The sequence below is a fragment of the Kogia breviceps genome, chromosome 3, assembly GCF_026419965.1.
Source record: "Kogia breviceps isolate mKogBre1 chromosome 3, mKogBre1 haplotype 1, whole genome shotgun sequence".
In the NCBI taxonomy this organism is placed as follows: domain Eukaryota; kingdom Metazoa; phylum Chordata; class Mammalia; order Artiodactyla; family Physeteridae; genus Kogia; species Kogia breviceps.
Window position 1 is genome coordinate 98,761,514 of NC_081312.1, and position 27,379 is coordinate 98,788,892.

Here is a 27,379-nt window from a genome sequence, read left to right on the forward strand (position 1 = left end):
ATCCTGGCTATTGTAACTAGAGCTGCAATGAACATTGTAGTACATGACTCTTTTTGAATTATGGTTTTCCCAGGGTATATGCCCAGTAGTGGGATTGCTGGGTCATATGGTAGTTCTATTTTTAGTTTTTTAAGGAACCTCCATACTGTTCTCCATAGCGGCTGTATTAATTTACATTCCCACCAACAGTGCAAGAGGGTTCCCGTTTCTTCACACCCTCTCCAGCATTTATTGTTTGTAGATTTATTGATGATGGCCATTCTGACTGGTGTGAAGTGATACCTCATTGTAGTTTTGATTTGTATTTCTCTAATAATTAGTGATGTTGAGCATCCTTTCATATGTTTGTTGGAAATCTGTATATCTTCTTTGGAGAAATGTCTATTTAGGTCTTCTGCCCATTTTTGGATTGGGTTGTTTGTTCTTTTTGATATTGAACTGCTTGTAAATTTTGGAGATTAGTCCTTTGTCAGTTGCTTCATTTGCAAATATTTTCTCCCATTCTGAGGGTTGTTTTTTCATCTTGTTTATGGTTTCCTTTGCTGTGCAAAAGCTTTTAAGTTTCATTAGGTCCCATTTGTCTATTTTTGCTTTTATTTCCATTTCTCTAGGAGATGGGTCAAAAAGGATGTTGCAGAGATTTATGTCATAGAGTGTTCTGCCTATGTTTTCCTCTAAGTTTGATATTGTCTGGTCTTACTTTTAGGTCTTTAATCCATTTTGAGTTTATTTTTGTGTATGGTGTTAGGGAGTGTTCTAATTTCATTCTTTTTCTTGTAGCTTTCTAGTTTTCCCAGCACTATTTATTTGTTTGTTTGTTTGTTTGTTTGTTTGTTTTTGCGGTACACGGGCCTCTCACTGTTGTGGGCTCTCCCGTTGCGGAGCACAGACTCCGGACGCGCAGGCCCAGCAGCCATGGCTCACGGGCCCAGCCGCTCCGCGGCATGTGGGATCTTCCCAGACCGGGGCACGAACCCATGTCCCCTGCATCGGCAAGCGGACTCTCAACCACTGCGCCACCAGGGAAGCTCTATGATCCTTTTAATGTGCTGTTGGATTCTGTTTGCTAGTATTTTGATGAGGATTTTGCATCAATGTTCATCAGTGATATTGGCCTGTAGTTTTCTTTGAGACATCTTTGTCTGGTTTTGGTATCAAGGTGATGGTTGCCTCGTAGAATGAATTTGGGAGTATCCTCCCTCTGCTATATTTTGGAAGAGTTTGAGAAGCATAGGTGTTAGCTCTTCTCTAAATGTTTGATAGAATTCGCCTGTGAAGCCATCTGGCTTTGGGCTTTTGTTTGTTGGAAGATAATTAATCACAGTCTCAATTTCAGTGTTTCTGATTGGTCTGTTCATATTTTCTATTTCTTCCTGGTTCAGTCTCGGAAGGTTGTGTTTTTCTAAGAATTTGTCCATTTCTTCCAGGTTGTCTGCTTTGTTAGCATATAGTTGCTTGTAGTAGTCTCTTATGATCCTTTGTTTTCCTGCAGTGTCTGTTGTTACTTCTCCTTTTTCATTTCTAATTCTATTGATTTGAGTCATCTCCCTTTTTTTCTTGATGAAAAAAAGGCTGGCTAATGGTTTATAAGTTTTGTTTATCTTCTCAAAGAACAAGCTCATAGTTTTACTGATCTTTGCTATTGTTTCCTTCATTTCTTTTTCATTTATTTCTGATCTGATCTTTATGATTTCCTTCCTTCTGCTAACTTTGGTGTTATTTTGTTCTCCTTACTCTAATTGCTTTAGGTGTCAGGTTAGGTTGTTTATTTGAGATGTTTCTTATTTCTTGAGGTAGGATTGTATTGCTATAAACTTCCCTCTTAGAACTGCTTTTGCTGCATCCAATAGGTTTTGGGTCGTCGTGTTTTCCTTCTCATTTGTTTCCAGATATTTTTTAATTTCCTTTTTGATTTCCTCAATGATCCCTTGGTTATTCAGTAGCATATTGTTTAGCCTCCATGTGTTTGTATTTTTTTTTTTATTTTTATTTTATTCTTTGGTGGTACGCGGGCCTCTCACTACTGCAGCCTCTCCCCTTGCGGAGCACAGGCTCCGGACGTGCAGGCCCAGCGGCCACGGCTCACGGGCCCAGCCGCTCCACAGCACGCGGGATCCTCCCGGACCGGGGCACGAACCTGCGTCCCCCGCATCCGCAGGCGGACTCCCAACCACTGCGCCACCAGGGAAGCCCCATGTGTTTGTATTTTTTACAGATTTTTTCCTGTAATGGATATCTAGTTGCATAGCGTTGTGGTCGGAGAAGATACTTGATACGATTTCATTTTTCTTAAATTTACCAAGGCTTGATTTGTGACTCAAGATATGATCTATCCTGGAGAATATACCATGAGCACTTGAGAAGAAAGTGTATTCTGTTGTTTTTGGATGGAATGTCCTATAAATATCGACTAAGTACATCTTGTTTAATGTGTCATTTAAAGCATGTGTTTCCTTATTTATTTTCATTTTGGTTGATCTGTCCATTGGTGACAGTGGAGTGTTAAAGTCCCCTACTATGATTGTGTTACTGTCAACTTCCCCTTTTGTGGCTGTCAACATTTGCCTTACATATTGAGGTGCTCCTATGTTGGGTGCATAAACATTTACAATTGTTATATCTTCTTCTTGGATTGATCCCTTGATCATTATGTAGTGTCCTTCTTTGTCTCTTGTAATAGTCTTTATTTTAAAGTCTCTTTTGTCTGATATGAGAATTGCTACTTAAGCGATCTTTTGATTTCCATTTGCATGGAATATCTTTTTCCATCCCCTCACTTTCAGTCCGTATGTGTCCCTAGGTCTGAATTGGGTCTCTTGTAGACAGCATATATATGGGTCTTGTTTTTGTATCCATTCAGCCAGTCTATGTCATGGTGGGAGCATTTAATCCATTTACATTTAAGGTAATTATCGATATGTATGTTCCTATTACCATTTTCTTAATTATTTTCGGTGTGTTATTGTAGGTCTTTTCCTTCTCTTGTGTTTACTGCCTAGAGAAGTTTCTTTAGCATTTGTTGTAAAGCTCCTTTAGTAGTGCTGAATTCTCTTAGCTTTTGCTTGTCTGTAAAGCTTTTAATTTTCTGCCGAATCTGAATGAGATTCTTGCTGGTTAGAGGAATCTTGATTGTAGGTTTTTCCTTTTCATCAAATATGTCCTGCCACTCCCTTCTGGCTTGCAGAGCTTCTGCTGAAAGATCAGCTGTTAACCTTATGGGGATTCCCTTGTATGTTATTTGTTGTTTTTCCCTTGCTGCTTTTAATATTTTTTCTTTGTATTTAATTTTTGATAGTTTGATTAATATGTATCTTGGTGTGTTTCTCCTTGGATTTATCCTGTATGGGACTCTCTGTGCTTCCTGGACTTGATCTACTATTTCCTTTCCCATATTAGGGAAGTTTTCAACTATAATCTCTTCAAATATTTTCTTAGTCCCTTTCTTTTTCTCTTCTTCTTCTGGGACCCCTATAATTCAAATGTTGGTGCATTTAATGTTGTCCCAGAGGTCTCTTAGACTGTCCTCAATTCTTTTCATTCATTTTTCTTTCTTCTGCTCTGCAGTAGTTATTTTCACTATTTTATCTTCCAGGTCACTTATCCGTTCTTCTGCCTCAGTTATTCTGCTATTGAGCCCTTCTAGAGAATTTTTAATTTCATTTATTGTGTTATTCATCATTGTTTGTTTGCTCTTTAGTTCTTCTAGGTCCTTGTTAAATGTTTCTTGTATTTTTTCCTTTCTATTTCCAAGATTTTGGATCATCTTTACTATCTTTATTCTGAATTCTTTTTCAGGTAGACTGCCTATTTCCTCTTCATTTGTTAGGTCTGGTAGGTTTTTGCCTTCCTCCTTCTTCTGCTGTGTTTCTCTGTCTTCTCATTTTGCTTAACTTACTGTGTTTGGGGTCTCCTTTTTCCAGGCTGCATGTTCATAGTTCCTGTTGTTTTTGGTGTCTGTCCCCAGTGGCTAAGGTTGGTTCAGTGGTTTGTGTAGGCTTCCTGATGGAGGGAACTAGTGCCAGTGTTCTGGTGGTTGAGGCTGGTTATTGTCTTTCTGGTGGGCAGGACCACGTCCGGTGCTGTGTTTTGTGGTGTCCGTGACTTTATTTTTTTTTTAGGCAGCCTCTTTGCTAATTGGTGGTGTTGTGTTCCTGTCTTCCTAGTTGTTTGTCACATGGTTTCCAGCACTGTAACTTGCTGATCGTTGAGTGGAGCTGGGTCTTAGCGTTGAGAAGGAGATCTCTGGGAGAGCATTTTCCATTTGATATTTTGTGGAGCCAGGATGTCTCTGGTGGACCAATGTCCTGAACTCGGCTCTCCCATCTCAGAGGCACAGGCCTGACACCCGGTTGGAGCACTAAAACCCTGTCAGCCACACAGCTCATAAGAGAAGGGAGAAAATAAGACAGGAAAAAATAACAAAGTTATTAAAATAAAAAATTATTATTAAAAATAAAAGAAAAATTTAAAAGTAATTTTAAAAGAGCAAAAAAAGAAAGAAAGAAAGAAGAGAGCAACCAAGCCAAAAAACAAATCCACCAGTGATAACAAGCACTAAAAAGTATACTAATAAAAAAGGAAGAAAAAAAAAAACGGACAGATTGAACCCTAGGACGAATGGTAAAAGCAGAGCTATACAGACAAAATCACACAAAGAAGCATACACATACACACTCACAGAAAGAGAAAAAGCAAAAAATATATATATATGTGTATATAAAAAGAGGAAGTGAGCAACCAAATCAATAAACAAATATACCAATGATAATAAACTATATACTAAACTAAGAAAAACATAAACCAAAAACAAATTAGATACAGAAAGCAAACCCAAAGTCTACAGTTGCTCCCAACATCCACCCCCTCAATTATAGGATGATTCGTTGTCTATTCAGGTATTCCACAGATTCAGGGTACATCAAGTTGGTTGTGGAGATTTAATCTGCTGTTCCTGAGGCTGTTGGGAGAAATTTCCCTTTCTCTTCTTTATTTGCACAGCTCCTGGGGTTCAGCTTTGGTTTTGGCCCCACCTCTGAGTGTAGGTCGCCTGAGGCCATCTGTTCTCTCAGACAGGAGAGGGTTAAAGTAGCAGCTGATGAGGGGCTCTGGCTCACTCAGGCCAGGGGGTGGTTGGGGGACAGAATGCTGGGCGAGCCTGTGGTGGCAGAGGCCGGCGTGACATTGCAACAGCCTGAGGCGCACCATGTGTTCTCCCGGGGAGGCTGTCCCTGGACCACAGGACCCTGGCAGTGGTGGGCTGCACAGGCTCCTGGGAGGGGAGGTGTGGATAGTGACCTGTGCTTGCACACAGGCTTCTTGTTGGCTGCAGCAGCAGCCTTAGCATTTCATGCCTGTCTCTGGTGTCCACGCTGACAGCCACGCCTTGCTCCCATCTCTGGAGCTCATTTAGGCAGTGCTCTGAATCCCCTTTCCTCGTGCACCCTGAAACAATGGTCTCTTGACTCTTGGGCAGTTCCAGACTTTTTCCCGGAGTCCCTCCCAGCTAGCTGTGGCGCACTAGCCCCCTTCAGGCTGTGTTCATGCAGGCAACCCCAGGCCTCTCCCTGGGATCTGACCTCCAAAGCCATAGCCTCAGCTCCCAGCCCCAACCCGCCCCAGTGGGTGAGCAGACAAGTCTCTGAGGCTGGTGAGTGCTGGTCAGCACCAATCCTCTGTGCAGGAATCTCTCCGCTTTGCCCTCTGTACCCCTGTTGCTGGGCTGTCCTCCATGGTTCCAAAGCTTCCCCGCTGCCATCCCCAGTCTCCGCCAGTGAAGGGGCTTTCCAGTGTATGGAAACTTTTCCTCCTTCACAGCTCCCTCCCTAGGTGCAGGTCCTGTCCCTATTCTTTTGTCTCTGTTTTTTCTTTTTTCTTTTGCCCTACCCAGGTACGTGGGGAGTTTCTTGCCTTTTGGGAAGTCTGGGGTCTTCTGCCAGCATTCAGTAGGTGTTCTGTAGGAGTTGTTCCACATGTAGTTGTATTTCTGATGTATCTGTGGGGAGGAAAGTGATCTCCACGTCTTACTTCTCTGCCATCTTGAAGGTCTCCAACCATAAAATATACTTTAAATTCATCAAAAATCACATAAATTTTCATTCCCTTTAAAACAACTAAATCATATGGCAGGTTGCTACTAAATTTTGACCTCACCTTTTTCATCTCTCTAAAATCAGTAAAACACATTTAAATATATCCTTATTATAAAATTACAAACTGCATTTCTCACAAATGATTTCTGGTCCTGATCCTGGCTTTGTCACTAGCTGTGTGACCTTGTATAATTTACTAAACTTCTCAGAGTATTCATTTCCTCATTTCTAAAATTAGAGTTTTACAGGAGATGCATTCTACTTTCCTTTTAAACTCCATGATAGTTTCTTTTAGTGCATTTTTTATTTACTTCTTTAGTCTAGGTCCTTTCTTTGTTTTCAGAAGCATTTGTAATGGCTCACACCCTAGAATACATATTTGTGATCTCTTTGACCTTCCTTAATTCTAATATAATATATATACTGATCATGATAGGCTAGATTATATTACAGTAACAACTTCTGTAACCTCGGTGGATTAAATCCACAAAGTTTATTTCATGCTCATACTGTCAGTCTGCCCATCGTATGTGATCTGGGAACTTTACTCTGTGTTGTCCTCATTCCAGGACCAAGGCCTTCAAAGTACCCAACCTCTGGAGCTTTGCAAATTCTACAGTAGAGGTGAGAGAGAGAATAGCTATGTCATCATTGTCTGAAATGTTCCACCCAGAAGTAAACACATGTCACTTTTGTTCATATGACATTGGCCAAAGCAAGTCACATGACCTCACCTAACTTCAAAAGGGCATGAAGTGCTATTTCACAATGTGGTCAGGATGTGGGAAGACACAGGACTATTTGGTGAACAACTCTTATGACTATCCATTATATTTTAAATCAAATGTTAACTTCTGGTAGAAGTGTCAATTAGTACTACCTTTATGGAGGGCAATTTGCAAACATATCAAAAGGTCTAGAAATATGTCTACTTGATTTAGTAGTTACAGTTTTAGGAAATTATTGAACAGATATATAGAGATGTACATTCAATAATTCATTCCTTGAATATATGTTTATTGAATATCTACTATGTAATGGGGAGCTGACATGGTCCATACCTTCATGGAGCTGTTTGCAGGAAAGGGGAGAGATAGTACCAGAAATAATTTAAATGAAACAGGTTAAATGCTATGATTGGCAAGTATAGGCTGGTATGAAAGCATACAGGAAAATTTCTTCTGACCTGTTTTCCAGTTGACTGATTCTCTCTTCAGCTGTGTAAAATCTGCTCTTCAACCCACCTCCATTAAATTTTTCATATCAGTTTTTGTAATTTTTTATCTCTTAAAAAGTTCTCCTTCAAATATACTGAATTACTTTTTAAATTTTCTATCACTGAAGATATTTTCAAGTTTGTCTTTTATGAAGAAATTGTTTTCTCAAATTGTGACATCATTTTGAATGCCTACAAATCTTTTGGTAATAAAAATTAAAACTTACATGGTTATAATTTACTTTATTAAAATTTGCTAATTTTCATGATCCAGATTTCATTTAAAATTTGCTAATCTTCATGATCCAGATTGTGTATACAGATTGCAACATTTAAAAATTTGCTCATAGTGAGTATTGTAAGGTGATACAGAAATGATAATATTTGAGTTAGGGTGTTAGGATTATGACTGATTTTAAAATTTTTTTTGTAAACTGCAATGTTATTACAGTAATATTATTTCATAGTTTTTAGAATGGAAGAAATTAGACTGGGCCAAATCAACTTAAAAACAAAATAAAAGTAATTATATTAATGGAGAATAATTTATTAATATCAATGGAGAGTTTTTAAAAGCTTTCACAGCTGTTTTGTCATTTTTAAAAAGCCTCTGATTTGCAACCATAAATTAAATAAAGATTGTTAGGAGTATAATTTTTATCCTTTTTATCTTCATGATAGCAAGTTTGTTAAGTCTCTCCATGTAGAACTACAGTACAAAGAAAAATTATATAAACCTGCTTCCCCTTTCTTTTTTCTCTTCTCATTCTTCTTTCCTTCTTGTATTAGTTAGATTTATCTCACATCAAGAGTGCGGAGCAGAGTTAAGAATGTACAGGTTTCTTTTAGAATTAAGACGGAAGAAGAAAATAAAGAGGAACATACTAACTTTTTCTTTGAGGGCATATTTTCTATTAGCAAGTAGTATGCCTCTCACAAAGAAAATCAGACTTGGAGAACTGAAGATATTTAGTATAAAAAAGGTTAAATAGTTAATAATACTTTTTTACATTTTTCTTTTAGGAAGAAGAAAGGCGTATGGCATCTGTTGTAGCCAAAAAAGAGGAAGAAAAGAAACGAGAAAGTCATAAGCAATCTTTGCTTAAGGTATTTTCTATGATGCCTACATTCATATATGTGCACATGCACTCACACACACTGAAGCTAGCTAGCTAATCAGCTAGAAAAGTAGTTTCCAAACTGTAAATTTTTCATTCCTATCAAGAGTGTTTTTAATAAACAAACACCCTTAAAACTTTATAAGTTACTACCTATAAACAAACTTGTACTTCTGAAATACAATATAATGTATATTATAAAACACATGCAAAAGATAGAAATTGTAAAAGAGATTAAAAATAAATATAACAGAAGTTATAATTTTTTCCACACCAGTACATCACCGTATGTATCCTCATGGCATGTGCATTTCATTTTGGAAACCACTGTAGTAGACTGTCATCTTTAGTGATATATTTTAATGAGCTCTGCTACATGGGTTTTTTTATTTTTTTTATTTTTTTTATTTTTTTTTTTGCGGTACGCGGGCCCCTCACTGTTGTGGCCTCTCCCGTCGCGGAACACAGGCTCTGGACGCGCAGGCTCAGCGGCCATGGCTCACGAGCCCAGCCGCTCCGCGGCACGTGGGATCTTCCCAGACCGGGGCACGAACCCGCATCCCCTACATCAGCAGGCGGACTCTCAACCACTGCGCCACCAGGGAAGCCCTACATGGGTTTTTTTAAAATGATGGCTTTTTGCATTTAAAAATTTCTCCATTAGCTTCTCTGATATAGAGGTGGTAAAGGTTTTGAGGAGTATAGGAATTAAAGGTTTTTTTAAACTGGTTTTAAATTATTTAACATATCAGATGTTACTTTCCTTAAAATGTTTTCTTTAAAAATATTTTATATTACCATAACAATGTATAATAAATAAAGACAGCTTAAAGTTTATAGTTCTTATTATGATTCTACTATGTTCTGAAACTAAGGATATCACCCTGATTATCATTACTCATTCTTGTCTTGTGTAGATGCTTTTCTTTTTAAAATTAAAATGGAATTCAGAATTTTTTAAAATGACTAATAGGGATACAAAGTTGTATCTTAGGGAACTTACTGGGGTGATGGAAATGTTATGAGTTAACAGATATATGCATTTGTCAAAACTGATCAAAGAGTACACTTGAACCTGTGTATTTTACTCTATGAAAACTACTCCAAAATTAACAAACAAAACAGAACAAAACAAACTTGCTCCCAAGCCCTCTCAGCTCCAGGCTGCTACTTCAAAAGTAATTAGAACTGTTACTCAGTATGCTAAAATTTTCTCACCTGCTGTTATTGGTGATTTAACTCTAAGGCTTCCAGTGTAAGTAGACCTAGTATAGGCAACAGATCACACTTGACTCCATCTTTGAACTGAACATTTTTTGTTATATACCCAATTCAGCTGCTTGTAACCATCAGTATTTTTGGAAATATGCCATTAAATTTTTAGCTAACATGTTTTTTAGTTGTTTGGAAAATTTTTATGAAAACTTCAAAAAATACCTAATGCTTCTCTTGAAGTTGCTAAATAGGACTCTTTAATTATGAGGGTTATTTAGTTTTAAAATTTTTTAGTAAGAGGAAAAGTATAGGAAATCAGGAATTCTAGCTCTAGCTCAGATTCAGGGTCATGATATTAAAGAGCTTCAACATTTACTGGAGATTGTTTCATGTGACAACACATATTGATCATTAAGAAAATGGGATGGGTGGTTATAGAGGGACAGGAAGAGTGTATGGACCTGTATCTTCAGCCTTATCGCTTTTCCATCTACCTATTTTCTTTTCAAACTTGGAAATGAATGGAAGTGATAGTTATGGGATATACTGGTGTGGTATTGCTTGGACTATAAAGAATAGACTCAAGTGGCAGAAGCTGAAAGTTGGCATCTTCTAAAATAATTGTCACTTTAACACAGACTTGGCAAATTGCCGTCTAGCTATAGTCATGATTGTACTAATATATGCCAAATGCATCTATGATCTTTGAGCATGAAATTTTGGGGGTGTACCCCCTTTTGCCTTACAGAATCTCTAGGCTTTCTCTTGCTTCTCTTTTTTTTGCTCCACAGACACCTAGAGCCCTTGTTTGGCCCCCTGGCCAACCAGCAATCCCCACCTGACTCCAGACTGCACTCTTGTTTTAAAATATGTCTTCCCTTTTCTTGGCCTCAGTAAAAATATCCATGCTCTTAGTCAACCTGGTGTTGATCTGATTTTAATAACGCAGTTAAAGAAAACTTAACTTTGGGATTGGTATAGGAAAGTGTTTGCATTTTCAGAGTATCTTGTTATAAATTTGTTAACATACTCAGTGGTGTAAACTTTTGTGCCTTTTTTCTAAGCATCACTATATCTATCTCATTTAGAATATTTATTTTTGCCTACTCCAAGTCAGCCAGAAAACCAAATGCATGGAAGCCAGCATGACAGCCATCCTCCATTTACTCACCGCCCCTGCCTCTTTCAAAGTAGCCTTGGTACTGAATAAAAATAGTGGTATTGCTTAGATTAAGAATTGGTTTGTCCCAGTCATTTGCAAATAACTGAAATAGAATTCTTTAAGGTAAGGTGCCTTTTTGTCGTAGATTTGGGGGAAAAATTTATAGTAGAATGGCAGATTCCTACTTTCTTTATATAAGAAGGACATACGTAAAATGTCAAAAAGGCTCAGAAGTATATACATATTAAGTATAACCCATTTAATTATATAAACAAATTTGAAATTCCAAGCAATAGAAAAAAGAACCCATGCTAAAAACATTTTTAAATGCCGAAATCGAACTTTTAAAATGTTTAGTTTTAATTAAGCTTTGTCACCACTTTTCATTCCTATCCAATGCCATTTCTATATCTAAAATTTTAGACAGGCAAAGAGGTGGAACTAAACATAAGTATTCTGCATGTGTGAATGCACTGAGGGAATGGGCAAAGAATCTTCCTAACAGCCTTCACTGGCTCCAGAGAGAGCAGGTGAATCAGTATCACACAGATGATTTTTCACTGGATGATTGTTCTCTTAGTAAAGAGAAAAGGAAAGTGTCCATTTTCAGCACTCTGATTTAATCAATATGCCATTTAAAAATGTTAACTTTTGATAATGGATAATCTAGGATGCTACTAGTTATCTAGAAATATTTCAGCCTAGTACAATTCCATTTAGTAGTCTATGTATGATTATTAATTTTCAGACATTGTAATTTATGCTGTGAAGCTTGGAACATTGATCAAACTCTCTCCTTCCTCCCTGCCCCCCCAAAGAATTCCACCATATTTGCCGTAATTATTGAGTAGGAAAATTAAAATATCATGAGTTTTTTCTTGCTGTGTTTAAACACAAAGGCATAATTTTCTGTCTAATTAAAACTTCACATAACGCTTGAAAATATAAATTTCTGTCAAATTAAACTTTCAAATAGTGAATTTTCTTATCTCCAATGGAAGTAATTATTATTTGTATATAATTTGTTAAGGATGATAGAGCATCATTGAGATGGTTGATTGCATAGGTTAAATAAAGGCCACTTATACTGTGTTTTAGAATACATATTTGGTAGCTACTTTTAAGTAACAGACTCCTTTTAAAGGTGTGATAAGTAGTACAAACAATATGCTCTTTGGACTCTCCTGCTACAAAAATTGCATTATGTAATTCTTGTCCCAATGAACTTTTTCATAGGAGAAGAAAAGGTTAACAATTAACAACGTAGCTAGAAAGTGGGACTTGCAACAACATCGAATTACCAATATTGCTACAAACCAAGATATAAAAGATTCAGACTCTCAGGACCACTGTCAGAACGATGGAAGCACCATCTCTGCATTTCCAGAGGAAACAGGGTAAGCAATGGTATTCTTTCCAGATACTATTATCTTTGGAGAACTGAATTTGGAGCAGAAACAGGAAAACATTTGACATATAATTATTTTAAGATAGTTTTCTTAAGAAAACCTACTGAAATTAGCAATAAGTTTTAAAAGTTAAGATGGAAATATTGAAAATATAAGCTGACCCCTAATTTAAAAACCCTTCAGTAGTTTCTTATTTTTCATAGGAATAAATCTAGATTACTTAATATAGCCTATGAGACCCTCTACCCACCTCACCTATTTTATCCCATACCATCAGCCGCTTTATTCTTGTGCTACAGCCTCAGTGATTTCCAGTTCAGTTACTTCCTACTTCAGAACGCTTCTTTTACAAACAGTTGTATTCTCCCCTGCCCTACTTCCCTCACCCTACCCTGGCTAACTACAACTCAGCCTGTAGGTCTTAAATTTAAACCTCACTTCCCCTGAAAAGCCTTCCCTAACGACTTCCCGGAGGCTAGGCTAGATCAGATACCATTTTTTCTCCCAGTACTCTGCACTTGCCCTTGTTAGCACTTATCATGACCATAATTAAATAACTAGTGGGTAAGTAGTTGTTTCATAACTGTCTCCCCCACTAGAATGTAAGTTTCTCAAGGAAAAGAATCCTGATTGTCTTAACCTCTGTTGTTTCCCCAGTAGCTATCACAAATCCTTACTCCTTAACTAGTAGTATTAAGCAATTCGGCATAAAATCTGAATAGTTACTCCAGTTGTGTTCTATAATATCTGTCTATTCCAGTGACTCACAGCCTCTTTTCTTCTATGACACATTGGTCAGATAACACATATCCCTTGATTTATGAGCGAGTCTGAGGATGCTTTCTAGACTTCACATATTTCTTTTCCTCTCAAGAAGGTATATTAGAATCAAGTAAATAAGAGGAATATAAAACATATATATTGGGCTTCCCTGGTGGTGCAGTGGTTGAGTCCGCCTGTCGATGCAGGGGACACGGGTTCGTGCCCCGGTCCGGGAAGATCCCACATGCCGCGGAGCAGCTGGGCCCGTGAGCCATGGCCGCTGAGCCTGCGCGTCCGGAGCCTGTGCTCCGCAATGGGAGAGGCCACAACAGTGAGAGGCCCACAAACTGCAAAAAAAAAAAACAAAACCACATATATATCGTCATAGTTTATTTATAATTTAAAAACATATACATATAATTTTTAAATAAAACCTAAAAATCAAAGAATGCACTGCAATTTTTTTTTTTTTTTTTTTTTTTTTTTTTTGTGGTACGCAGGCCTCTCACTGTTGTGGCCTCTCCCATGTGGAGCACAGGCTCTGGACGCGCAGGCTCAGCGGCCATGGCTCACAGGCCCAGCCGCTCCGCGGCACGCGGGATCCTCCCGGACCGGGCACAAACCTGCGTCCCCTGCCTCGGCAGGCGGACTCGCAACCACTGCACCACCAGGGAAGCCAAGCCCTTGCACTGCAATTTTGTTTCACTTGATGCACAGTTATCTAATGACCAAACCAAATTCTGGAACACATTTCAAACTAAATATAATATAGCTTTTATTTCAAGTTTTCAGCCAGTATTTAAGCTTTCCATATATGAAGAATGCAATAAAGTCATTTAAGAGGAATTAGAATAATATTTTGGAAGTTTACTGGAGTTAAAGAGTTTGACATGTATTTTAAAGACAAATATACTTTTATAATTTTAGTTATAAGATTAATTTATATTGATCAATGTACCTCCTTCAGCTCACTTGGGTATCCACATGATAAGAGTTTCTCAGATATTTTAGCTAGAAAAATAAGGAAACAAGAATTAAAATTCTAATTAAGTGATGATTTGTATAACAGATATATCACTTATATTAGCCTGGAGCTTTATTTAATATTATTTAAATGTCAAAATATAATTTTACTTGGCTAGAACTATACTTTATAGAATTAAAACTTTATATCATTGGGCTTTAGATTTATGAAATACTATACAAGTCAGTTCTACTTCTGATTTATCTTTTCTTAAAAAATATTTTTTCTATCTTCCTTAAGGTTTCCTAGTACCAAGTTTATCCAAATGATCTTTTAAATTTTGTTCTAAAATTTTAATAAGGTTTTAAAATTACTCCTTTAATACGTCAGATTTATTTTTATACATGGTGTTAGGTAAGAGTCTAACTTGATTTTATTTCAATTGACTAGTTAATTTTCTAATAGCATTCCTCAATTAAATTATTGTCTTTTTTAATGCAAATGCCATTTTCATGTTATAGTAGGTTCCCATAAATATTGGATATATTTATGGACTTTCTATTCCATGTCACTAATCTACTTTTATGTCTTAATGCCAATACCAGACTCTTTTGATTATTGTCATTTTATACTGTTTTAATATCTAGTAAGGGAAATACACTTTCACTATTCTTTTCAAAGTTTCAGTTCTCACACACTTGTTCTTACATATGAACTTTAAAATCATTTAATCTAAATGGAAATGTTAGAATCTTATTCAAATGGCATTTAAGTTGTTTATTTCAGTAGGATTAACATTCTTAAGATAATAAATCATTACTTTAAAAATCATGGTATATCTCTCCATACTTTTCAAATATACTAGGGAGATAATGGGGGAAGTGTTGCATTACTGAAGGAAAATCCTGAGGAACTAAAGGAGGTTATAGACCATGAAACTGTAGCAACTACAGTCTGAATTGTTGAGTGAGTATTCCAGGAGCACAGAGTAGAAAGGTGTATCAGTAGAGAAGCTAAAAGTCTTATAAAGAATAAGGAGATAAAGGATCAAAAATAAGGAATTTTAAAATTCAAGTATAATGACAAAAGGAAGAAATGATGGACCATATGGTCTAGGTTATTTTTTTTAATTAATTGCTTTTTTATTATGGTAAGAACACATTATGAAATCTACCCTCTTAACACATTTTTAAGTGTGCTATGCAGTATTAATAAATATAGGCACCACATTTTATGGCAGATCTCTAAAGTGTAACAGAAACTTTATACCTGTGAAAAACAACTCCCCGTTTCTCCGTGCCTCCCCCCGGCCCCTGACAACCACCACTGTATTCTTTCTTTTTTTTTAACATCTTTATTAGAGTATAATTGCTTTACAATGGTGTGTTAGTTTCTTTTTATAACAAAGTGAATCAGTTATACATATACATATGTCCCCATATCTCTTCCCTCTTGCATCTCCCTCCCTCCCACCCTCCCTATCCCACCCCACTAGGTGGTCACAAAGCACCGAGCTGATCTACCTGTGCTATGCAGCTGCTTCCCACTAGCTATCTATTTTAAGGTTGGTAGTGTACATGTGTCCATGCAACTCTCTCACTTTGTCCCAGCTTACCATTCCCCCTCCCCATATCTCAAGTCCATTCTCTAGTAGGTCTGCGTCTTTATTCTCATCTTGCCCCTAGGTTCTTCATGACCATTTTTTTTTTAATATTCCATATATATGTGTTAGTATACGGTATTTGTTTTTCTCTTTCTGACTTACTTCACTCTGTATGACAAACTCTAAGCCCATCCACCTCACTACAAATAACTCAATTTCGTTTCTTTTTTATGGCTGAGTAACATTCCATTGTATATATGTGCCACATCTTTATCCATTCATCTATTGATGGACACTTAGGTTGCTTCCATGTTCTGGCTATTGTAAATAGAGCTGCAATGAACATTTTGGTACATGACTCTTTTTTTTTTTTTTTAATATCTTTATTTGAGTATAACTGTTTTACAATAGTGTGTTAGTTTCTCCTTTACAACAAAGTGAATCAGTTATACATATACATATGTTCCCATAACTCTTCCCTCTTGTGTCACCCTCCCTCCCACCCTCCCTATCCCACCCCTCTAGGTGGTCACAAAGCACAGAGGTGAACTCCCTGTGCTATGGTGCAGCTTCCCACTAGCTATCTAATTTTGGTAGTGTGTATATGTCCCTGCCACTCTCTCACATCGTCACAGCTTACCCTTCCCCCTCCCCATATCCTCAAGTCCATGCTCTAGTAGGTCTGTGTTTTATTCCCATCCTAACACTAATCTCTTCATGCCTTTTTTTTTTTTTTTTAGATTCCATATATATGTGTTAGCATACGGTATTTGTTTTTATCCTTCTGACTTACTTCACTCTGTATGACAGACTCCAGGTCTATCCACCTCATTACAAATAACTCAGTTTCATTTCTTTTTATGGCTGAGTAATATTCCATTGTATATATGTGCCACATCTTCCTTATCCATTCATCTGTTGATGGACACTTAGGTTGCTTCCATGTCCTGGCTATCGTAAATAGAGCTGCAATAAACATTTTGGTACATGACTCTTTTTGAATTATGGTTTTCTCAGGGTATATGCCCAGTAGTGGGATTGCTGGGTCATATGGTAGTTCTATTTGTAGTTTTTTAAGGAACCTCCATACTGTTCTCCATAGTGGCTGTATCATTTTACATTTCCACCAACAGTGCAAGAGTGTTCCCTTTTCTCCACACCCTCTCCAGCATTTATTGTTTCTAGATTTTTTGATGATGGCCATTCTGACTGGTATGAGATGATACCTCATTGTAGTTTTGATTTTCATTTCTCTAATGATTAATGATGTTGAGCATTCTTTCATGTGTTTGTTGGCAATCTGTATATCTTCTTTGGAGAAATGTCTGTTTAGTTCTTCTGCCCATTTTTGGATTGGGTTGTTTGTTTTTTTGTTATTGAGCTGCCTGAGTTGCTTATAAATTTTGGATATTAATCCTTTGTCAGTTGCTTCATTTGCAAATATTTTCTCCCATTCTGAGGGTTGTCTTTTGGTCTTGTTTATGGTATCCTTTGCTGTGCAAAAGCTTTTAAGTTTCATTAGATCCCATTTGTTTATTTTTGTTTTTATTTCCATTTCTCTAGGAGATGGGTCAGAAAGGATCTTGCTGTGATTTATGTCATAGAGTGTTCTGCCTATGTTTTCCTCTAAGAGTTTGATAGTGTCTGGCCTTACATTTAGATCTTTAATCCATTTTGAGTTTATTTTTGTGTATGGTGTTAGGGAGTGTTCTAATTTCATACTTCTACAGGTAGCTGTCCAGTTTTCCCAGCACCACTTATTGAAGAGGCTGTCTTTTCTCCACTGTTATCTAGTTGTTTTATAGTTTTCTTCAAGTCTTCTATATCTTTTTTTTTTTTTTTTTTTTTTTTTGCGGTATGCGGGCCTCCTACAGTTGTGGCCTCTGTTGCGGAGCACAGGCTCTGGACGCGCAGGCCCAGTGGCCATGGCTCACGGGCCCAGCCACTCCACGGCATGTGGGATCTTCCCGGACTGGGGCACAAACCCGTGTCCCCTGCATCGGCAGGCGGACTCTCAACCACTGTGCCACCAGGGAAGCCCCCCTCTATTTCTTTTTGATCTGTCTAGATATTCCATCCATTATTGAAAGTAGGGTACTGAAGTCTCCAACTATTATTGTAGAACTATTTCTCCCTTCAGTTCTGTCAGTTTTTACTTCATATATTTTGGGTGTTAAATGCATATATGTTTATAATTTTTATGTGTTCTTGATGAATTGACCCTTTTATCAATATAAAATATGTCCTTCTATGTCTCTTGCATGTCTCCTGTGACAATTTCTTATATAACATCTCTTTTGGTTACCATTTGCTTTGAATATCTTTTTCCTCCCTTTCAATTTCAATCTATTTGTGTCTTTTAATTTTGTAGAAAGCATATAGTTGAATCATTTTCTTAAATCCATTCTGCTAATATCTGCCTTTTAGTTGGAGAATTTAATCTATCAGGTCTTAATGAGAAAGGTCTTACTTCAGTCATTTTGCTATTTTTTTTTTCTTGTATATCTTCTTTGTTCCTCAATTTCTCCACTACTTTCTTCTTTTGTGTTTGATTTTTTAGTGTAACATTTTAATTCCCTTATCATTCCTTTTACTGTATATTTTGTAGTTTTTTTTTTAGTTGTTACCCTGAGGATTACAATTAACATCTTAATGTAATACATTTTAGTTTGCATTAATACCAACTTAGTTGCAATAATATACAAACACTTTGCTCTTATATAGCTCCACAGCCCTCTATGTTGCTGTTATCACGAATTTCATCCTTATACATTGTGTGGACATTAACATAGATTTATAGTTATTATTTTATGCATTTGTCTATTAAATCATAAAGAGAAAAAAGGAGTTACCAACCAAAAATACAGTTACACCAGCTTCTATATTTATCTTTGTAATTACCTTTTCCAGTATTCTTTATTTCTTCATGTGATTTTGAGTTATTGTCTAGGGTCCTTTCATTTCAATCTAAAGGACTTTTAGCAGTTCTTAAAGGGCAGGTGTACTAGCAATGAACTCTCACAGTTTTTGTTTATCTAGAAATGTCTTAATTTCTCCCTGAGTTTTGAAGTACAGTTTTGCTTGATATAGAATTCTTGGTTAACAGGTTTTTTTTTTTTCTTTCAACACTTTAGGTGTGTCATCCCACTGCCTTCTGCCTTGCTTGGTTTCTGATGAGAAGTTGGCTGTTACTCATATTGAGAATTCCTTTTACAAGACTAGTCATTTCTCTCTTGTTGCTTTCAGGAATCTCTCTTTGTCTTTGTCTTTCCACAGTTGGAGTTGATTGCTTAGGGTCCTCTCAGGTCTTTTCTGAGCATAAATGTGGACATAAATGTTGCCCTCTAGATTCCCTGGAGTACACAGGAGCTTCTCAAAGTCCCTCTTCCCCTAAGTATCTTCTTCCCCAGCCTCTTGTTTCTCAGTCTTTTTGGTCTGTTTATGTTTGCCCATGTGGCAGCAGCTAAATATGTTTTTGCCTTTAAATACTTTTGAGGGCTTTCCTGGTGGTGCAGTGTTTAAGAATCCGCCTGCCAATGCAGGGGACAAGAGTTTGAGCCCTGGGCTGGGAAGATCCCACATGCCACAGAGCAACTAAGCCTGTGCGCCACAACTAAAGACCCAGTGCAGCCAAAAATAAATAAATAAATAAATTTGTTTAAGAAAAAAAAAAAAAAAACTTTTGAAAAATGCTGCCCGGGAAGCCACCTCAGCCATGAGGAAGCTCTGAGTCAGGAAAACAAAGGCAATCCCTTGAGCTGATCCTTTGGGGAGCTATTAGATGTATCAAAACACATAACAACAATTTTTTGATAGTAAGGTAGGTATGGTTTCCTCTGGTACCAGCAACCTACACAAGGAATGTGGACTGTCCTCTTCAAGGCTGCCACTGAGCTGGGGAGTGGGGAATGGTAGCAGGGTAAGTTAAAATGCCACAGAACTCTCTTAGTAAAATTCAGCACTTTTTTTCTTCATTAAGCATTCTCCCAGTTGTTGTAATTTTTTTTTAGACTCTTCTCTAGAATTCTGAAAAAGTTGATTCTGACAGTTTGTGCTATCGTATTTGTTGCCTTCTGTAGAGATGGAGTTTCTCTCCTTTGATATGCTAATTTTCCTGTATTCTATGAGCTATTCTTTTACATTTCAAGATCAGTATCATTATTATCTGTTCTGTAACTGAAACATTTGTCAATTGGTAGCATCTAAATATTGAAAACTGGTAAACAGTGTTTAAATTTCTGTGATTATATAACTATCATGTAACTATTTTTTACTTGAGAGTTAAGTAGTATACTATGATTATATCTCATTTTCTGCTTCCTAAACCATTCAAGGAGACTAGTCCTAGCATCAGATTCCAAGATTACACTTCAAAGTTTGTTCAAAACCATGCCACACTTCAGTTTGCTTTGTATTTGAGCCATGCCTTTCTTACATAGTTTCTTTGTATCTGGGGTTTCTGATGGCCTGTTTTGTTGTGTTGTTTTTGTTTGTTTGTTTAACAAAGAAATTTGTGCTGCCTTTACCACATTCCAATTTCTTTGAATTTCTTTTTTTATCTTTTGAATAGAATCCACTCTTATTGAAGCTTTCTATGTCCCTGACCTAATTTAGTCTCATTATTTCCTTTTGGACCATTGTTTACAGTTTATTATTTTACATCATATTATTAGTAGCCTTTGCTTTTTACTTGGATTATGTGTCTTTTTCATATCCTCAAGTACTTCTATCCTCTCAACCTCTAGATGGTAGAATTCCTCTGAATTTGGTGCTGGGCCCTCTTTTCACTCTCTGCTTCCCCTCTGAGCAATATCATATATTTCTTTGACTTTAAATGTCATTTATATTTTGAAGATACCAATATGTTTTATCTCTTTTTTTATGGTTTACCCATTTGGATTGCGTTTAAGGGAAAAAATCTTTTACTACATTGAGATTATAAAAATATTCTCCCATTTTGTCTTCCTAAAGGTTTAAAATTTTGCCTATCATATTTTAGTCTTTATTACACTTGGAATTGATTTTTAAGTTTGAGGCTGATGTCAAATTTGTTTTTCTCCTTAGGAATAACCAGTTGCCCCAGTGTTATTTATTGAGTATTCTTTCCTTTTCCCACTGAACTGCAATGCCCCTCTGACTGTTTTATTGGCAGTGGGAGAAGTAGGTAGTAGGGTCCTTTTGCAGATCTTCAATTAATGCTCCTCCCTCACTTCTCATTCCCATCTCCAATCATATTTCTGTTCTTTCCTTTCCAAAGTTCTACTAGGCAGCTTGGCTGCCATCTTTGTTCTTGTCTCCAGTTCATATTCAAAGCTATGGCTTCCTTTGTCCTTCTTCCTCACTCAAAATTCTTCACCTTCCAGCTTCCAGAAATTTGTTGAAACTTCTTGCTGAAGATTGTCTCCTCCTTTCCTTTTTACTTGTTATTGTGTGTGTATAACATTTCAATTACTTTAATGGGGCCTTAGAGGGAGAGGTTTCAAACACATGTGCTCATTCTGTCTACTTTTTTATCTGAAAGCACAAAGTGAAACATTTTAAATATTAGAAGTTATATTACTACATTCTCTGTAAGTCTTTAAAAATATAATTAAATTTCATCTCTTGAGAATGATATAAGCCTGGCTCTCTCTGAAGGTAGAAAGCTAGTCAGAGGGCCACAAAGTCTCTTCCTTAGGGTTACAATTTGTTTTTTAATGCTTCATAAGATTTTCCATTTTCAGCAATCACATTTATAGTCTTTAGTATTTCATAATGCCAAAAAAGTGGCTAATTCTTGTGTTATAATGTCTGTGACCTTTGGCTTATGGGTGTGTAACTAAACGCGTGGAAATAAGTATCCATGAAAAAATTACAGGCACATAAAGAGAAGAAATTCTGTAAAACTTTGGTATATCCCATTAATGATTTCACTATTCACTGTACTTGGGACATATTGTAGTAAAGTGACATACTACAGGTTTCTTTCCCTTGCCAGAAATGGGAAAGTACTTGGTGTAATGTTTTCTTTGCTTACATTGGATGTATGCAGTGAAGCTGGTTTATTTTTGGTCATTTCCTGTCTAGAACACTGTGGTATTTTAGCCAACACTACTATAATAAAATATAATGCATAAAATGAATTTCCACACCTATGAATGTTGTAATAGAAATTCATAAAATACGTTATTGTAGGAATCAGCACCACTTATTCACTGGGAAAAGAAACTTCTGAAATATTTTAAATCTTTCTGTTCTAGCCTGTTATAGAATGCATAAAGATTTTTTTAAAAACCTGTAGTCCTCTGAAATATTGTCTTTTTTTTTCCATATAGGCGTTTAAGAGTATATTCTCCATTTAGCCTGGCTTTCAGGGACTCATTACTGTGTTGCATTAAGTTAATCACCCTGTCTTAGTGTCCTCTACTAATCAAGAAGGCATGGAATATTTTTCTGATTAATTCTTATATAAAGATTGAGTTGGATAAATGAACATTTGGACTTGGAATTAACCAGTAAAGATCTTGAAGAGAATTCCTATTTGATGGCAAACTGCCAACTGTTATATAAATAATACTTGAGTAGGAATACATGGAAATGTATTGGGCTTCATGGAGAAACAAATTTTAAAGCATAGATCCTCCACAGAGGAATACCACATTTCTTAGAGCATAAATTTAAACTAGACAGGGGTAAAACCTAGACCAGGGTGACTCCATCACCTAGTCTAAAACATTTGAATAACACTTGACTCCTCCCGCTCCTTCCTTCTCGAAAATCACTAAGTCCTATTTTTATGATCTCTTAAATATCTGGTATATCTGTGTTCTCTTCTTTTATTAATAATTATCACTAAAATGTATTGAACTAAACACGGAGTATGGTTTAGAATATGATTTCTAGTTTTAATAACAACTCTGAAAAAATATGTATTATGATCACCATTTTGCATACAAGGAAACCGAAACTGCAAAGAAATTAAATAACTTGCTCCAAAAGTCATCTATTTATCACTGGCAGATCTGGGATTTGAACTAAGCTCTATCTGGTTTTCTTGCCAATGCCTTTTCTACTGCATGATACCCTCTTTTTTGTTATGCCCTTATGTGGTCTAGTTGACACTATTGCACTGGTCTTCCTACTAATCTCTCTCCATTCAGTCTCTCCCTGCTACATCCTCCACAAAGTTCACCAATTTATTATCTGTCTCAAGTAGGTCCTTGAGGGCAGGGAACATATCTTATTCATCTTTTTAATCCCCAGCACCAGAACCTAGCTCCATGCATGGCACATTGGAGATGCTTAAAAACTTGCATTGACTATGCTTCTGTTACTTTTTTATTTAAAAATCTTTTTCTGCTCCTCAACCTTATGGGATAAAATCTGACTTTTCAGCTTCATCTTCAGCTACTACTCCCCCATATGTTTAAGTGTTTAATTTCTATGTTTCAGTGTTCCATACATATTGAAATTGTTCTTAACTGAATATGTTATATATAATTAGGCTTCTGTGCCTTTATTCATTTATTTTTCTTACCTAAAGTGTGCTTCCTCCTTCTACTTCTGATGAAATTCTACTGTTCATCTTTCAAGGACCAGTTCAAATACTACCTCCTTTTGCAACCTAACTTCTCCCCACTAGAAGAATTAATTGTTCTTCCTCTGCATTTCCATAGCATATTGCTCAAATATTCATTATATGATAATAAACATAAATATTATATTAGGATTAATGTATACATTTGTCTTGCTTTCCACCCTCCATCCAGATTGGGAGCTCTTTAAGAACAAATAAGTATTAATTTATCTTTATATCCCCAATGCCTACCACAATGTCTGACATATAATAGGCTCTCCAGATTAACCTATTTGTTTAATGAGGTTGAGGTCATTTCAGTTTAGAAATTATACCCATGTGTTTATTAATTTAACTGCAGAGTATGATTAGAGAAGTTATATTTCTGGGAACATAGCCCAATAAAAGTGAAGAGAGTTTTAATATATTTAAAAACTTGCACATGATTTCTATACTGATTGTCCTTATCAATTCAGATGAGTTGGTTGCCTGTGACAGAATTCTTAGGACAGTGCCCCTGTGGGCTTTTAGCAAACGTTTGGTGAATAAGTGAATGAGGGAGCAAATGAAATAATATGTATGTATGTTTGACTAAAAAGATGTGGCCATATCTATTAAGCACACAGGGAAAACTGGAAGGACAGTCCCCAACATATAAACATGGGGAACAAAGTTCCTAAGTTATTTTTTATGGAAATCAGAGCACACCTTCCCTGAGGAACAGATTCCTCTATTCCATATTGGCCAGAGTTTGAGGCTAACCTCAAGCCTCATTCAGAAAATAACTGAAATGGGTTTGGTCTTGTATGACCTATTTAATAGGTGCTTTGTTTCCTATCTACAGCCCAGCAAACTTGCCATTTGTTGTTACTGAATGTCCTTGTGAGGTCTATAAAAGTTAGAAATTACTTCTGCTTTGTTTTATAACTATACAACTGTTTTGCTGAGGCTAGGTTTGTTTATTTCACTTATTTTCCTAACAGTTTGCTTGACAAACCTTTAAAGAAATAAATAATCCTTTTCTAATAATAGACATTTATTTTGTAGTTTATATTCTTAAACTTTTAATCATATGGAAAGAAGGTAAACAAGACACTTCCAAATAGATGATATAAAACAACACAACTTCTCAAAGGATTTATTCATGTTTTTGGCACATAGCTGTGATTCAACTTTTTTGTTGCATGTCATGACCATCAGCCATCACTACATCAACTAGCAAACCTTTTTCTTGCCTTGACTTTACTTCTTCATTATTTGCCTCACCTGCAGAAACCTTCTTACTAACCCTTAGCCCGTGACTATGTCACTGACTTGTCCCTTTGCTCAAACCACAGTTTATGATTGGAACACCCTTCTTAAGAGTCAATAGATACTCATAAGAAACTTCATAATTGTCTCGTTTCATTAATTCTTTGAAGAAATATTTATTGAGCACAACATGTGCTAGGGAACTGTGCTAGGTGCTGGATCTACTATAGTGAATGTGACAAAGTTTGAGCCCTCAAGCATCACAATGTTTAGTAAGAGAGACAGACAAGGAAACAGGTAATTTCATTGCAGTGTGGTTAAGTGCTGTAAGAGTGGTATATATTCTTTTCATTAAGCCCTCTTTATTTCAGTTGCATTGAAATGTAACTCCTATCCTTTATCCTATTCTAGAAATGATTATATGCTTTACATAGCTCAACACAAAGTTATCACACAAAGCACAATATAAGGAACTCTTAATTCTCATCTTATTTTTGTTCTATATTATCAGCCATTACATTTATAGGATTATCATCTAAGATTATTCACATACCACTGCTCATTGAATGTTTGATTATTGTCATATAATAATCATTGTCTTGAGCACTTGGCTGGCAGAAATCAGTCCTTTTATATTTTCTCAGTTGCATATTCACTTAGAGTTGATTGATGTCATTACCCAGCTTCTTATTGTGTCAACAAATGTGTTACATGTTAACTGGTACCTATGAAATAAGTACAGTAAGTCTAGTAAAGCATGATAAACCAACAGGGTGATGGTTTGTCAGTCTTACTCCCAGCATCAGCATTATAAAACTTTTGAAGATCTTTAATAATGCAGTCATTTACATTGTGAAAGGCCCATTGTGAAAAGGTCATAGATTCCAGAGCTCCAAAGCTGAAAAAATATAGTCAAAATTGTAAACACATAATTATGCTTAAGTATGAGAAGTGATGTATTGGAAGAGTGTACACAATTCCATAGGAGCACAAAGGAGAGCAAAGCACTAGTATATTTAGTAAGGGCAAATAAATTCTGTCTGAGAGCAGAATTCCAGAACGAAAACCCATAGAACAAAAACCAAGCATCGATTGAGTTTTGAGATTGGGTAAAACAAATAGTTATGTCTCTATTCACAAAGCAGAAAATTTGAATTGGATCAAGCCATTTCTTTTCTTCTTCAAAGAACTATCATTTAGGAAACCTTTTATAAAACATATGGCTCTAACTGAAAATAATAACAATGATCATATTCAGTAGATATGTGAAGTTATTTTGTATCTGTATGTGTGTGTGTGTATATATATATATATATATATATATATATATACACACACATAGAGTCAGTAGTGGATTTTTTTATCATTTCTTATTTCAAAATGGGGAGAAAATCTTCATTGATTTTACTGCTTATAACTGTAATATATATACACTTGCAAACTTTCAAACAACATTGAAATATTCAAAAATAGAAAGTCAAAGTTACCCTTTAATCCAGCTTCTGAGAGAGAAACTATTCTTAGCAGTTTTATATAAATTCCCAAGTGTTTTATAAATGTAGTTTTATATTACATGGTTCTTACTATAGAAATATTATTTTGTAAAATACAGTGTTTCTTCAGCCAGACAGTGGAATACTTTATAGATTAGGAAAACCTATTTGTTTTCATATGCAAAGATATCTATGATATATTAAATGGATTGTTTTAAAACTAAATAGAATATCAATTATCTTTCATTGATATAAATAATTTGGGTTTAAAAGTGGTATTTTTGTTGTTTACATGTGCCTCATTTTGAATTAAAGTACATGACTAGAAGAATACAAAACTTGTAGATATTCAATTGAAAATTAGTCTTTGGTGCTCTGGGTTTAATTACTGAAATGAAAAAAAGTGAATATAAAATTTCAAATACCTTTCCAACAGGTCTTTATAATCTGTTATTTACTTTGCATGATAAGACTTTCATTTAAAATTATATGTTGGGTATTCCAGGTCTCTGGACTCAGGACTCACCAGTGCTTTACAAGGTCTATCTGTCACAGACACACACCTTGTCGAAGTGGATGGAGACACACTTTCCTTATATGGCTCAGGAGCACTGGAATGTCTGGATCGGAATTGGAGTGTGCAAACAGCAGGAATGGTGACAACAGTGTCCTTCACTTTCATAGAATTTGATGAAATCGTCCAAGTGCTTCCCAAATTGAAGATTAAGTTTCCTAATTCTTTGGTAAACATTTCCTTTTAGTTGTATGTTTGAATTCTTCTCAGTCATGACTTGTATATTCAGGCCAAAGACCTGTTTTAACTTTTATTTCTGCAGTTTCTATATGGCAAGGAGACTAAGTTCTTGTGTTGATTTTCTGAATCTGGGATTTAAATTAGTATTCATAAATGGCCTTGCAGTCTTCTGTAAATATTAGAAATTATCTCCCTAGAAAATGCTTCTTTATGGAGTATAACGGACTAATGTAATTTTATTCAAATTATATATTTCTACTTTGTAAAACTTTCAACAGGACCTCACCCAACTGTATATTATATATTCATTTATTGTACCTGGTATTAATGGGACATATATATTTACCTATAATTTTTACAGTAGTCTCCTAATAACACTTAAAATAATTTTAATAGCTCATTAAAATTACTTTGAGAAATTAGCCCTTTCCAATTATGGTATTATTGTATTATTTATTCGTATGAATTTGCAGAAACTGTGATTTCCATGAATTCTTTCCTGAGTTTTTATTATCATTGTGTTTTTCTCTGTCAGCCAAGTGATTTCCCTCACCTACCCTTTATTAAGTGTTTTTTTTTCTTTTGTTATATCATCCTCCCTAAAGAAGATAGAAGTGGAAACAGTACGTTTAGAAAAGATCATCTAAATTCACATATGGAACACTTACATTAGCATTTCGGTTTTAGTGATTTTATTTTCTGGTAGCCAGTTTAATAGCCTACATAGTAATTAGCAAGATAAAAGTAATAATGGTTAACTAGTTCTTCTCAGAAGCACTGTGTGAGCC

At 35.9% G+C, this 27,379-nt stretch overlaps 1 protein-coding gene across 9 annotated transcripts in view; it reads left to right on the forward strand.

Moving 5' to 3' along the window:
- LRRC49 (leucine rich repeat containing 49) overlaps positions 1 to 27,379 on the forward strand; it is a 135,365-nt gene that overhangs the window by 90,035 nt on the left and 17,951 nt on the right. For all 9 annotated transcript variants that reach the window (XM_059057066.2, XM_067029261.1, XM_059057065.2 and 6 more), the window contains 3 exons: positions 8,329 to 8,412; positions 12,037 to 12,197; positions 26,343 to 26,580. In XM_059057066.2, coding sequence (XP_058913049.1) covers positions 8,329 to 8,412; positions 12,037 to 12,197; positions 26,343 to 26,580 — 483 coding nt within the window. The remainder of the gene's footprint in view (positions 1 to 8,328; positions 8,413 to 12,036; positions 12,198 to 26,342; positions 26,581 to 27,379) is intronic.